The 15,209-nt window shown below is 44.4% G+C and overlaps 1 protein-coding gene across 12 annotated transcripts in view; it reads right to left on the bottom strand.

Moving 5' to 3' along the window:
- Positions 1–15,209, bottom strand: part of LOC311235067 (calcium/calmodulin-dependent protein kinase type II subunit gamma-like) — a 53,404-nt gene continuing 38,195 nt past the window's right edge. For 6 of the 12 annotated variants that reach the window (XM_084322399.1, XM_084322404.1, XM_084322406.1 and 3 more), the window contains 5 exons: positions 14,195–14,338; positions 13,154–13,229; positions 12,202–12,296; positions 7,045–7,281; positions 1–1,790 (listed from right to left, as the gene is read on the bottom strand). In XM_084322399.1, the coding sequence (XP_084178525.1) occupies positions 7,049–7,281; positions 12,202–12,296; positions 13,154–13,229; positions 14,195–14,338 (548 nt within the window). In that variant the 3' untranslated portion in view covers positions 1–1,790; positions 7,045–7,048. Of the gene's footprint in view, positions 1,876–7,044; positions 7,282–12,201; positions 12,297–13,153; positions 13,230–14,194; positions 14,339–15,209 lie in introns of all 12 variants that reach the window. The other 6 variants (XM_084322408.1, XM_084322410.1, XM_084322400.1 and 3 more) reach the window with 2 other exon arrangements.

The raw sequence follows: 15,209 nt of genomic DNA, 5'->3' as shown, positions 1-15,209 counted from the left end.
TATATATATATGTGTGTTTGTGTGTGTGTGATATGTGTTATACACAGCATGAGAGAGACAGCTCAGAACATTGGTAAGGGGGGGTCAGGATGAGGAAGAATGTTATAGGGCGATTTGAGGTGGTGATGATGGTCTTTTATTTTGAAAACCAAACAGGGGTCAGCCTGTGCGTCCCCCCTGTAAAGTGATCGATTCCCTTTCTCTGAAAACAGTCGTGTGGCCATGGGTCTTGAGCTGGTGCGTGTATTATGTGTTTGTGTTTGTAATAACATTAGACTGTAACGCTGATGTATTATATAATAGAGAACTTCTTAGAATTTCTTAAGGAGGAACATATCACCAAATCAAAATGTGTTTATTTTTTCACTTCTCATTCGTTCGTTTATCTCAATAAAGTTCTTATTCCAAAAAGGCCAAAACAGTATATAAGGTCACGGTCAAGGGGATTTCTCAGGGTGATCCCATGGCCTCCCGGGTTGCACAGGATGACTGTCTCTTAGATGCATGTACATATATTACACTTTTCTACATATATCTATACAGACACTGTATTTACACAGTGATTATAAACAAACCATCTGGCCCTTGAGAGCAAAAAAGCAGAATAACAAGAGGCGGGTGGGGGGAGGGAGAGACGGATAGAAAGAAGGGAAGAAAAGGCGAGAAGGGGGGGTGGGGGAGCGAGGGAGAGACGGAGGGAGAACATGCAAAACGCAGACCCCTTTCCCCGCGCGGATCTCTCCCTCCACGGCATCATACACACATACCTACACGTGGCAGCTTCACTTGCACAATAAAACCCCTTCTATTTTAGTATGTTTTCTTCTTTTAAAACTCAAGTTGCTTAAAAAGTAGCCTCAAATACGGAAATCAGTCAGACGACGAGTCTCAGATATTCACAGGAAAACGCAACGGAACAGGACGCTAAAAAAAACACGAACGAAACGACGTCATTCTCGAATGCAAACCCCGCAGCGTTTTCCCTTCTCTGAAAAAAAAACTAAAAAACAATAATAAAATAAACAAGAAACAAAAAAAAACAAGGATACAAACGGGGAAAAAACGTCAACACATCAACACATAAAAAGCCTAAAGTTCTACACTTTGGTGCTTCATGTTTTTGATAAAAGTAATTTTTTTTTCTTTTCCTCATCTCATCCAAGTTCTCTCACGCATTCTGATTGAACTTGTTTTTATTTTTTATTTAGATTTTTTCCCTCTAGACTTCCGCTTTGGGGAAATTTCCCTACATCTTTACATCAAACTTCCGGGAAATCCAGCACAAAACTTTCTTGCCTGGGAAATTCCTAGAGCCAAAATGTCCCAAGATCTCAGCTGCTACCTCCTCTCTCTGTCCTCCTTATAGATAGTATATATAAATGCTTGTTTGGGTTTGGTGGTTTCTGGTACATCTAGTCATAATTTACACAGTATATTCATAACTCATACTCATAACTGTCACAAGTTCAACCCCCTCCTCCCCCGGACTTCTCATCTCACGCGGGCAGAAAAAAGATGGCTGCCAGGGGAGGGTCAGAGGGCAAAGACGCGCCCTCCTATTGGGCGCCAGATGCATGCATCATCCCATGGGGGCGGTGTCCGTGTTCGGGCCAGCCCCCAGCGGGTCAAAGGAGGGACGGGATTGGTTGGTGTCGTGGAGAGGGGTACGATCTCGCCCGGCCGGGCTCCCGGCATTTGCCAATCCACGAAGAGGACGAGCCCCTAAAACACGCTTGCTGAAAAAACGCCCCCAAAACACCACACTCCAGTAGACTGGAGCCTGACAACCACTGTGGAGAGAAGAGAGGTGAGGGAGTCACGATGAGAACATGCCCCCAAAACACCACACTCCAGTAGACTGGAGCCTGACAACCACTGTGGAGAGAAGAGAGGTGAGGGAGTCACAATGAGAACATGCCCTATCGCTGTCTGTACTGCATATACAGGCCCATGTAAAGAGAGGTGCTACCAAGTAGGGGTGGACGGTATAAACGGTATAAACGGTATTAATTTGCTCTACGGTATGGATTTTGACTATACCGTGTAACCGGTAGAGTAGCTCTAAAATAGCAATGACGTCATGTAACCACAGCGCGACTATTTCAATCGCATTTGCCCCTAAAAATAGATAGAATTAGTCATAGATAATAGATATGTGCAAACTGGAAAAAGTTATTTAGGAGGCTTCGCGCAGTGGGCGTGTCAACACGCAATTGTCATTTCATAATTAAGCATTACATCACACGCAGGAGTGGTTTGTGACCAATAAACCATGCCTAGGGGTGGTTGTTAGGCCCGAGGCGCAGCCGAGGGTCGTTAGACCCCCCTAGGCATGGTTTATTGGTCACAAATCACGACTGCACGTGGTGTAAAGCTTTTATACAACTGCCAGATTCATCCAACCTTATTTCTATACAACAAACACACATTAATCGAAGATTTATTGAAAAAACCATCCGCCAGAAAAAGTAGTTCCCACAACTCCATGTGGAAGCAGCTTGAAGTGCATCCAACCAAACTAACACATCCAACTGTGTATTATTGGAATGATTGAGAGAAGTTGCCTCATGTGGAAGCAGCTTGAAGTGCATCCAACCAACTAACACATCCAACTGTGTATTATTGGAATGATTGATTGAAAATTTTATTACCAGATGCAGAATATAAAGTAGGTAAAACAAATTAAAACGTTTTCTTTGCCCTATAGGAAAAAAACGTTTTCTTCGCCCTATTTTTTTATTTATTTCTTTTAGCCTAAACTTAACCAGTTGGAAACCAGGGGTACAGTAATAAAATTAGCAATCAACCAATCAATCAATTCAATAGACCATGCTCACTTAAAACAGCGCTGCTTCTCTCTCAGTCTGACTCCCCCGCTGTTGCAGACAGGAGTGTGTGTGTGTGTGTGCGTGTGTGTGTGTGTGTGTGTGTGTCACAGTGTGTGTGTGCGTGTGTGTGTGTATGTGTGTGTGTGTGTGTGTGTGTGTGTGTGTGTATGTGTGTGTGTGTGTGTTTGTGGGTACGCCAGCGACAGTGTGAGAGAGAACGCTGCAGTCAGTAGAAAGTAGGAAGGAAGAAATTTAAATCAATCAATTAATCTATCAATCAATCCGCGATTTTTCTTTTGTTCTAGATTGAGTCAAGACCCATCAATTACATCATCCAACATTGTTTAAAATACTAACACATTCCCCTTGACAGAATCGCTTCATATTTAGTCGTTATGGTGCTTTCAACATAACCATTTGTTGTCCGCGATCCTGTTTTCTCCCGGAGTGAGCCGGGGAGGGTTATGTGATTTGGTTGTGGGCGGGTCCTGAGCCCAGGACCGTGGATTGTTGCCAATAAAGACGTGTGAATGGCCAATCAGAATCGAGAAATTTGCATGCCGTTGTATAATAAACACATATCACCGCGGCGCACAGCAAGTTTCAATTTCAGTTCCTGGCATTTTTAACCATTGGAGAAAGGTAAGAGATGTCCCTATCGTTTTTCTTATATGAATTATTCTACGTTAATAAAACATACCTGGTGATCAACTACAGTTTGCTGTAAACATTATGATATGCGTGTAGTGTTATGATAACGACGGCTGCAGCGGGAGCCGGGAGGACGGCTGCAGGCAGCAGTGGATTTGCGAATAGCATGCAGCTGCAGAGCCGCAGAGCCAGCGGCGCTTTCAGGTCAGGTCCGCTCAACAGCGCCCCCCCCACCCAACGGCTGAAAGCTGTGACCAGACCTGAAAGCGCCGCTGGCTCTGCGGCTCTGCAGCTACATATGCTTCTAGCAAAATCCAGCATCCAGCCCGGCTGTTTGCAATGGGAGCAGCACGGACTCGGGACTTATTTTATTTGGAATATAATGACTTTATACGCAAAAGTAGCCTAGTTTTAAGTTAAAATATTATAAATCTACATGCCTTGAGGATGTCATTCTTTATATAGCCTGCCTATCAGGCAAAAAAAATTATTCTAACGGAAACACTGATACCGTGATATATACCGTTACCGTCTATGCTTCAAATTATACCGTGATATAAATTTTAGACCATACCGTCCACCCCTACTACCAAGTAACACATGTATTTTATATACATTCACCAATGATGCCTGAATGGTTTAATGTTACTTGTGATGTTTTCTACAACATTCCAAATACCCCAGACATAACCTTCGGCTAAATATCTGCCCTTGGCCACACAAATCTGAGGCCTTGGCTATGTGTAGGCTAATGATTTTGATATGTAACAGCCCTGGTTATGTGCAGGCTAATGCTTTTGATATGCAACAGCTCTGGTTATGTGCAGGCTAATGCTTTTGATATGCAACAGCTCTGGTTATGTGTAGGCTAATGATTTTGATATGTAACAGCCCTGGCAATGTGTATGGTAATGTTTGATATGTAACAGCCCTGGCAATGTGTATGGTAATGATTTTGATATGTAACAGCCCTGATTATGTGCAAGCTAATGGTTTTAATATGTTAACAGCCCTGGTTATGTGTAGGCTAATGGTTTCGATATGCAACAGCCCTGGTTATGTGCAGGCTAATGATTCTGATATGCAGCAGCCTCAGGTATGTTCATTAAAGTTTTTAAGGATTGCAGGCCTATAAACCACTTGGTTCCATCTCTGCAGTGATGGATAGCCAGGCTGTGTGATGGAGAAGATGCTTTTTGTATCCATAGATGTCCTAATATTTGAATCCTATGTGATTTGATCTGTGGATTAAAATAAAGTATCTAAAATGTGTATTTGTTTATGTGTGTGTGTGTGTGTGTGTGTGTGTGTGTGTGTGTGAATGAATGATCATTGCATTTATATAGACACTCGCTTTACAATGTAATGGTGGAAATGGCCTCCTCCACCACCACTGTGTAGCATCCAACCATGGGCTATGCAGGCTTAATCTCTTAAAGCCTAGCCATATTTTCAGAAAATTCACCTAAAAATACATACCTAAGTAATGGAAGATTGCTCCACTTCTACAAGGTCCATTTGCATGTTCTTGGTATCTAGGGACATCTATGGATCTCAGGGAATGTATTCCCAGTGTCAGAAATATTGTGTCTGTTACTAGGCTTGAGTAAATTGTAATGAACCAAAGGAGAATATCAATTTTCTTTATTTTTTTCATCTTTGACGGTGAATAACACCATGCTACCATTGACCAGCCATGAAAGATTGCCACTGAGCTCATTCAGCACCTTCTTGAGATCATGTGTACAAAAAATCTAAGACAATTAGGGCTGATGATTTACAGTGGGTTTTGTACTAGATACAGTACTGAATTTTGCCATCAGGACAAATGCAATTTGAAATATGAATATAGAATATCAGGCCTATAAATGACCTTACTATGGCCAAGTCACACCTATGGATCAGGCAAATCTTCTCTTTCCAATGGCAGAGTTCAATCTGGATTTAGTACCACCAGGCGCCTTACAATGTAATATCGGAAATTATCGGTATCGGTTTTAACTTTTTTAATGACACAACTTTTACACAACATGCAAATTTGTTTATACATCAAACTCTTCAGCTACTTCTCCTCTCACTCAAAATGTCAATATGAGAGATGTGATGTATAGTTTTTGAGATATTTATGTTTGTTTGGCACAACTCGCAAAATAAATGCTGTGTCTTTCGCATTTCTGAGCCGACCCTGAAGATCTATCCGCGCACGCTTGATGACATCATCAAACTGCATCGTCACTTGCAGCATAACAACAAGCCTGTTAGTGGTCACTATGTTTTTTTGGTATCACCTGTTGCTTCTTTTGATCATTTTGCTGCACGAACGTTGCGTGTATCTCCGGATGATTCTTCCTGAGGTGGGCGCAGTAACCAAGACGTCTTCCTTCAATACTTAAAATTTTATCTCCCACCTCAGGAAGAATGATCCGGAGATACACGCAACATTTGTGCAGCAAAACATTGAAAAGAAGCAACAGGCGACACCGAAAAAACCACCCAGTTGACCCTTAACGAGTCGATCGATAAAAAACTAAATACATTAGTATTAGCCAAATTATGGGCACTGGCCAGTTACATAGAGCTCATCTAGAGCAGGGCTTGAGCCCAGTTTATTTTAAAGATTGTGTTACCCCAAGTAGTGCTAATGACTGGGGCTGCGGGTCCAGCACTGTTGGAGTTATTTCTTTTATCTTATTTCAGTTGTTTGCACTTTACCGCACAGTTGTATAGGTGCAATGTTGTTTACATTTTGTGAAGAAGTAAAAATGTGCCCTATGTAGTGGGTGTTTTGTCAGGATTATCTCAGGGAGAGTGTGATCCAAGCTGCTGTTTGAGCCCAAATAAATATTTTTTTCATAGCCTAATTTAAGTTGAAGTAGTTGTCATATTTTGCACAGATAATGTTTACATTACAAAGCCTTGTTGAATGCATCCAGTGAAATTAACACATCAATGCATACTTTTATTGTCAATGCATACTTTTATTGTCAAAAGTATGCATAATGTTGTGTTAATTCCATGACAGGAGATTAGGCTTTTTTGGGGGGGGGGGGGGGGGGGGGGGGGGGGGGCACTGCATATATCGGTATCGGTTGATATCGGTATCGGAAATTAAGAGTTGGACAATATCGGTATATCGGTAAATAAGCCAATATCGAGCATCCCTAGTAAGTACAGTTACTTTTTTATAATGTAAATTGCTTCGACATTTTTCATCAGATTGCAACATGTTTTTTTGCTAGACGTTCACAGAAAGGTAGAGAAACTAACTATTATCTATTTTATGGCAATAACGTTCAGGTTTGTTCCACCCGTGAGATATGATCCCGAAAATAAAGAGAAAAAAAAAGGTTCATACTAGAAGTCAGATGATTGACAGGGGCTGACGTGAGCTGGGAAGTGTAGTTTTATGAAATTCGGTGGTCTTGATGTCTGAGACCTGGTTGGGAATTTGGCCAGGAATGTCAGGGTACCCCCTACTCTTTACATAGACTCCCTGGGTTCTTTAATGAACAAATTCAGTGGGGTTTAATGTCTCATCTGAAGGACGGTGTGAGTGTGCGTGTACCTGATCACTGTAGTGGGGCGGCGGGCGCTCCTGAGCAGTGAAAGTGAACGTTCAGCCACTTCCCCTCTCGGCGATGCCACACCCTGGTCTCCTCCGATTGGCTGGAGCGAGGGCGGCCCGTGGAGTCCACGAATTGTGTCAGCCGGATGTAGGCAATGCAGGCGGCGTCCTCTCCAATCAGGTGCACGTGGGGGTTGAGCAGCGTGGTGTGCACTGGCTTGCTGTTCTTACTCAGCACTGCATACAGAAACAAGGACACACATGACTGGGGCTGCAGGTGTGACCTGTTTTGACCTGCACCTCAAATAATCGGAATCGAGAATCGTTTAGAACAGGAATCGTTTCAGGAAGTAAACAAGCCAAATGAGAGCTTCCGATTGGTCATTTGCTTTCTTTATCATGAAACCAGTAACGTCACTCTACTCTGATTGGACCGTTGGCTTGAGTGCAATGTGGGACTTGTAGTTTTTTAACGATTCTCGCGGCGGATGAAAAAAAAGACGAGAGAGGCTGTAATCTGTACTCGCACTGAGTCGCACAGCGTGCGCGTAATTGATTTTTACGGTTCGCACACACATTTTTAGGGGCATATGCGAGCAATTTGGTCGCACTGTAGAGCCCTGTAAAGGCAGCCCAAGAGTGCTTCCGCGTTTCTCTGATTGGCCACAACGCCCATGTGACCGCGGCAGAACGGAAATAGGCTGCTGCTCCGGCGAAAGAAAGACAGGCATTCTATTGCCATGCTCTGCGACAAACTCTAACCTTAACCAACTCCGAAAGAATGCCTAAACTTAACCCTAACCATAACCAACTCCGAAAGAATGCCTAAACTTAACCGGCAAAAGAAAGACAGGCATTCTATTGCCATGCTCTAAGACAAACTCTAACCTTAACCAACTCCGAAAGAATGCCTAAACTTAACCCTAACCTTAACCAACTCCGAAAGAATGCCTAAACTTAACCGGCGAAAGAAAGACAGACGCTAGTTACGTTTATATAGAGAGGCGATAAATTAATTAAACGTAAAAAAAAAAAAAAAAAAAAATTGAAGTGATTCGAACTTGTCACCAAATGACCGCAGGCTCCACAGCAAGCTGAGGAACGAGTTGAGCTAACCGTCGATGTTAAAACAGGGGGGATTACGAATGCATAATGCCGCGGCAACCTATGCGCCGCTGCCGCTCCGCCGCGTCCAATCAGAGAAACGCGGAAGCACTCTTGGGCTGCCTTTAAAGATATAGCGACCGGGCTACCGGTATGCAACCTCAACTGGACTACATACTAGAATGAGAATGAGGAGCCTCCGAGCCAGGACCAGCAGACTAAAAGACAGCTTTATACACCAGGCTGTCAGGAAGCTGAACTCTCCCAGCTCACTGCCCCGCTCTCACTCTGCCACCACAGAACCTGGACTAACCCCCCCCCACACTGACACTTCACAAACTCAGTGCCACTTTACTTTACTGCCATTATTTATTTTACTTTATTATTTATAGATACTGCCATATCTATCATCTCACTGCCACTTTACGGCCACTACTGTATTCTACTGCCATTATTTATCAGTTATACTTACTATGTACCACTGCAAAAAAAAAAGGATTTGCACTAAGTTCTCTTTTACCTCCTATATTTATTTCAAACATACATTCATTATTCTTTTTTTGCCACTGTTTTATACTGTATATATAGTCCTGTATAGTGTATGTACATCGTGTCCCATATGTTACTTATGTTTATAGTGTCCTATATGTTACTTTATGTTTATAGTAGATATTTTTCTTTTTATATACACCGTGTGAAGGGGGAAACGAAATTTCACTTCTCTGTATGTCTTGCACATTATGAGAAGGGACAATAAAGCTGACTTTGACTTTGAAATACTAGTAAGACGAAGGTGGAGGAACTCCATCCTTAATGCTGAACCTTACAGCATGTTCAACTCTGTGGGCTCTGATCATCGAGTGGTCTTCATGAGGGTGCGACTGAGCCTCAGGGTCCCCAAACCAGGCCTGAAGATCCGGTATGACTGGAAGGCATTCTCGGTCAACCCTGACCTTAAAACCAGGTACGCCGTGGAGGTGAGGAATCGCTTTCTGCTGCTGGGTGAGGAGGAGGATCCTAATACCAAGTACAGGCGATTCGTTGCTGCGAATGAAGAGGCGGCCATGATGTGTGTTCCAGTGGTGGAGAAGAATGGGGTCTCCCAGAGGTCCAGGCATCCGGAGGTCATGGTGGCGTGTGAGGGAGTGGAGGAAGCATGCCGAGGCTACGGGCACGAGCAGACTGCAGAGAATCACAAGGTACTGAACAAGGCCAACCGGCTTCTGTTTGATACCTACGATAAGATCAGGGGGGAGGAGTTGATGGAGAAAGTGCAGAGAGTGGAGGCAGCACATGGTGAACAGCAGTACGGGAAGGCATGGAGGGTCATCAACGAGATGAGTGGGAGGAAAAGGTCGAAGGAGGGACAGGTGGCGGGCCACAGCCCAGAGGAGAGGGTGACCACCTGGTTTACTCACTTCCGAAATCTCCTGGGAACACACTTGACAGTGGACGAAGCTGAGGAGATGATACCTCCCGTCCTCACAAATCTCACTATTGACGATGGTCCCTTCACAGCCAGGGAGTTTGCCAAAGTGAAATCCACACTGAAGCAGGGAAAAAGTGCTGGGCGGGAGGGCATTCCCCCAGGTCTGTAAGAACTGTGACCTTGACAACATCATCCTGGAGTTCTGCAACCACGCCCTGATAACAAACAACCAGCCTGATATGTGGTCTCTCTCTAACATCATCCCAGTGCCTAAGTCCAGAGATCTTTCGAAGCCAGACAATTACCGTGGCATAAGTCTGACGTCATTGCAAAGATGTACAATCGCATGATACTGAATCGGATACGGAGCGCCATCGACCCCCACCTTAGGGAGAACCAAAATGGTGTCCGAGAGAAGAGGACCACTGTGACCCAGATCTTGGCTTGAGGAGAATCATCGAGGAGGTGAAGAAGAACAACCTGATAGTGGTACTGTGCTTCATGGATTTCAAAAAGGCATTTGACTCTATACACAAAGGCGTGATGATACTCGAGGCCTACGGAGTCCCTCCCAATCTACTCCGGGCCATAGAAACCATACACACGGGTACAAGTGCCAAGGTGGTAACCCCAGACGGAAACAGTGAGGAGTTTGACATGCTGGCTGTGGTGATGCAAGGGGACACCCTTGCCCCCTTCCTCTTCATCATAGTTCTAGACTATGCACTCAGGAAGGCCATCAGTGGACGGGAGCAGGATCTTGGCCTCACAATAACTCCTTGGAGATCGAGACGACACCCCGCCGTAGTCCTAACAGACCTGGACTACGCAGACGACATCAGCCTGCTCTCTGACCATGTAGAGCAAGCACAGGAACTCCTGTGCAGAGTGGAGACGGAGTGCGCCATAGTTGGCCTTAGGCTAAATGCCAAGAAAACAGAGGTCATAACGTATAACATCCTCCCGGACCATCCACCTCTAAAAACAATAGGAGTCACTGCTCTAAAGGAAGCCAGTGACTTCAAATACCTGGGCTCGTGGGTCAACTTGTCCGAGCAAGACCTTAAAGTGAAGAAGGCCCTTGCGTGGAGGGCCCTGAACGGCATGACCAGTGTGTGGAACTCCAACCTCCCCTGACAAAGCAAACTCAGCATATTTTATGCAACAGTGGAGTCTGTTCTCATATATGGCAGTGAATGCTGAACCCTAAAGCCCACCCTGCAGAAGTCCCTAGATGGGTGCTACACCAGAATGCTGCATGTAGTACTCCGCATCAACAAGGATGAGCATGTCACCAATGAAAGTTTGTATGGGGGGGGGGGGGGGGGGGGGGGGGGGGGGCACGCTAAGGGTGAGCGAGAAAGTAGCAGTCAGGAGAATGAGGCTGGCAGGTCACTGCCAGAGAGCTGCCAGCCAGCAAACGTGTGCTGTGGGAGCCAACACCTGGGCATCGATCACGAGGACGTCCCACTAGGGCTGGGTTAAAAAAAATCAATTTCCCGATTCTGAATCGATCTTCATTTGAATTAGTGATTATCGATTCATAAAATCCCAAGATCGATTTTTAAAGAAATTATATATATATATAATATTTTTCATCCCCCAATTTAGTCGTTAAGCCAATTCCCTTCCTGGTCGTTGCGCACATTTCCCCACTGTCGGTCTGGGGAGGGTGTAGACCAGGGGTCGGCAATTAAGTTTGGCCTCGGGATAGGCATTTTCCATTGGTTCTCCCAGCCCACATGGCCATTTCTAGCATTTCCATTGGCTATAGTGACAGACATAGATAATGATTGTGGAAATACAACAAATCTACGAAACCACTTACTGAGACATCACCCATACGTGACATATGCAAAAGCCAATGTTCCAATGTGTACATTTATGTAACTGCTTGAGAGTCAATTCTTAACCTCTTAACTTACACCGGGTCCTATACGACCAGTTTTGCACTTGCGCGCAAAACTTGCACGTGTGCACGTGTAAACATTGATATTTTTAACAATACAACATGTTAGAGGGTTCATTGAACCATTTAAATTGTATAGCATTGAATCTGATTTAAATCGAATCGATTCGGGACCTTGTGAATCGGAATATAATTGAATCGGAAATCTAAATTGATTCGGGACCTTGTGAATCGAATCAATTCGAGAAATCAGTGGCGATACCCAGCCCTACGGAGCAGGAAGTACCGGCGAGCTAGCCGGATGCATGGAGGATCGGGATGACTGGAAGCACCGATGGAGGACAAGGACGACCTAGTAGTATGCTAGTGGAACTCAAAAGGGGGAAGCACGCAACTAAATTCTGTTGGTTAGCAAAATTCAGGCTTCATACTGGCAGTTTAACAGGAAGCTGAACATGTTAGGCGTATGCTAATGGTAGTCATTGGGGGAAATGGCTCCGTTAGCATGCTGCTAACAAATGCTAATATTTTCAGCATCCAGTTAAAACATTCCCTGAAATGCCATGACTTTCTCTGTCTGGGACGTGACTCTTGAAACCCAACCTATTCCAGTGTGTGTGTGTGTGTGTGTGTGTGTGTGTGTGTGTGTGTGTGTGTGTGTGTGTGTGTGTGCGAGCCCGCGCATGTAAGAGAGGTCTATGTGTAGATGACTCACAGTTCTCAAAGTAGAACTTGTGAAAGTCCATTCCCTCCACCAGGTTCCCCAGGGCCTCAGGTTCAAATGAAGTCAGCCCAGGATCACAAATCCTCCTGAGGAAAAGAGGAGAGGATAGATAGAGAGAGAGAGAGAGAGAGAGAGAGAGAGAGAGAGAGAGACAGAGAGAGATAGAGAGGGAGATAGAGATAGAGCGAGATATATATATATATAGATAGAGAGATAGAGAGAGAGAGCGAGAGATAGAGGGAGAGATAGAGATATATATATAGAGAGAGAGAGAGAGAGAGAGAGAGAGAGAGAGAGAGAGAGAGAGAGAGAGAGAGAGAGGAGAGAGAGAGAAGAGAGAGAGAGAGAGAGAGGGAGCGAGAGATGAGATAGAGATAGGAGAGATAGAGGAGAGAGATAGATAGAGAGATAGATAGATAGAGATAGAGAGAGAGAAGAAGAAAGAGAGATAGAGAGAGAGATAGGGAGAGACAGAGAGAGAGAGAGAGCGAGAGAAGAAAGAGAGATAGAGAGAGAGATAGAGACAGAGACAGCGAGGGAGAGAGAGAGCGAGAGAGAGATACAGAGAGAGAGAGAAGAAAGAGAGACAGAGACAGAGACAGAGACAGAGACAGAGACAGAGACAGAGACAGAGACAGAGAGAGAGAGAGAGAGAGAGAGAGAGAGAGAGAGAAGATAAAGTATTCAGCAATAAAGACGTCTTCCTTTGGATCCTCATTAGTGTTGGCCGTAGCAGCCGCTAATCTTCCTTGGGTCCACATGTGCAAGATAACGCAAACAGTAAAGACAATACGATGCATGCAATACAGAATAAAAGGGCAGCACAGCAGCTAATCAAACAGATAAAATGTATGCTAACAGGAACCGGTGACGTACAAACACTCTACATTAAGTTCTCTGTGATGATGAGTGTTGTACACCAGGACATGGGGGCTGTACTCACGTGTAGGCGTCAAAGTCTCCATTGTTGACAGCTTCAATCAGCTGCTCGGTTATCTTGATAATCTCCTGTTTACGAGCTACACACAGAGAGAGAGAGAGAAAGAGAAAGAGAGAGAGATAAAAGATAGAGAGGAGAGATAGAGAGGTGGTAAATGGTGGGAGGAAAAGACAAGAGATGGAGCGAGAGAGCGAGGGAGAGAGAGAGAGAATAATGAAGCAGGTGGTTACCTGGCAACCATCATCACTTTACATGTCCTGCATGATAACTCTTGCTATGCATGTATCTACACCTAGGTATTCCTGCTAGCCCCGTACCCTGGGATCATCCCGTCATAAACCCCACACCTCTCCCAACCATCTCTCTTTCTACTCTATGGCTGTGTGTGTGTGTGTGTGTGTGTGTGTGTGTGTGTGTGTGTGTGTGTGTATTTAACGGCACTAAATTCCCAACATTGCAGTTGTATGAAAGCCCCATAAGTCCCCATTTTCCCCCCATGAAACCATCAACACACTGAACACCTACTGTACGCACTTGACTGCTTTGCAAAGTTCTTTGAAAATGTCTTGTTTGCTGCCTCCCCCCCGTAACCAGGAAGTGCTTGATTTGTTTACGTAAACATGTCAGTGTAAATCTCCCCAATAGCGTGACTTCAAAGACACATGTTATTTGGGATACAAGGTTTTCACCCAAAAGCAATGCTAAATGTAGAGCTGCTCTTAGTCGATTAATAATCTGTTTGGTCATAAGTCGACTTGGTTAGTCAATTAGTTGGTTTATCGTTAGTATTGTCTTTCCCATGCTGAATGAGTTGGTTCCTGAAAAATAGTAAGCACATCTCTGGTAGGCACCAACTACGTCCTCCTCCTCTGATCGCACGCGGTGAAACACGGATGTATCCCATTCAATCAACTATCTTCGACAACGTCCCTATGACTATTAGTCGACTAAGAGGTTCTTTAGTCAAGGACAGCCTGGGATGAGGTGGCAAAGCGGTAAGTCTTGTTAGTGAAAATGCTCCCAGATGTGTGGAGGTTGTCTTACTCTGCTGAGTGCTGCTTTTAGCGACAGAGCCGCTCCCTAGAGGAGCTGCAGCAGGAGGAGCGGACTGAGCGTGCTCAGACTCGGGGCAGGAGCCAGTGACTGTGCTGTTCCATGCCATGCGATTTACGTCATGCAGCGGAACAGCTGGAACAAACAACGTATAGTCAACACACACACACATGTGATGTTCATGCATGCGCTCACTCACAGACACACACACACACACACACACACACATACATGGCTCATGCAGACAAACAACAAATGTAACAGAGCTGAACAAAAAGGGACATGACTGACATTAGTTAGTGTACAATACTATATGTTGATCTAGGGGTAGACTGATATACGCTGGGCTGCCGATATATCAGGCCGACAGTCTTTTCTTTTGGTATCATGAGAGCCAGGAAAATTCTATGGCTAGAGCATAAATATAGGTATCATATCATTGGCATCATATAGGTATCATACGAAACTAGAGATCACAAGGGATGCTTAGATACCAACCAGGACATGCTAGTTTACCAGGAAAGCTTTTTGTTTTATTGGGTAATACATAATATATGAATTATTCATTTAAAAAGGCAGTAATGTATTCTTCTAATTTTCCTGGCATACAAATTTAAAAGTAATGAATAAGAGCACAAAATATCGTCCATCAGCAGCCAGAAACCTACATTATTGGTATCAGTAGCAAGCCTTGTAAAAACCCATATCAGTCTACCCACTAGTTTTGATCACCAATATACAAGACAGAGACAGACGTTACACTGAGTGTACTCTGTGGGGTTTGACAGACATGCTGATGATGGGTGACATGCAAACAGGGAGAGCAGGCTGGAGGCACGGCTGAGCGTGACAAGGCACAATGTGTGCATAATGACTCATTTCACTTCCTGCTTTGGTTCCCTTCTCTGCTATTTGATCCCAGCCTCATAATAATGCAGATCTACACACTACTACGACAAAGCAGCACCGCATCAGCAAAGAAAGAGTAGGACCAAAGCCATGGTTT

This window comes from Notolepis coatsorum (genome assembly GCF_963971535.1).
Source record: "Notolepis coatsorum genome assembly, chromosome: 10".
Lineage (NCBI taxonomy): Eukaryota > Metazoa > Chordata > Actinopteri > Aulopiformes > Paralepididae > Notolepis > Notolepis coatsorum.
The sequence above is the reverse complement of the archived record's forward strand: the minus strand, read 5'-3'. Positions and strand labels throughout refer to the sequence as shown.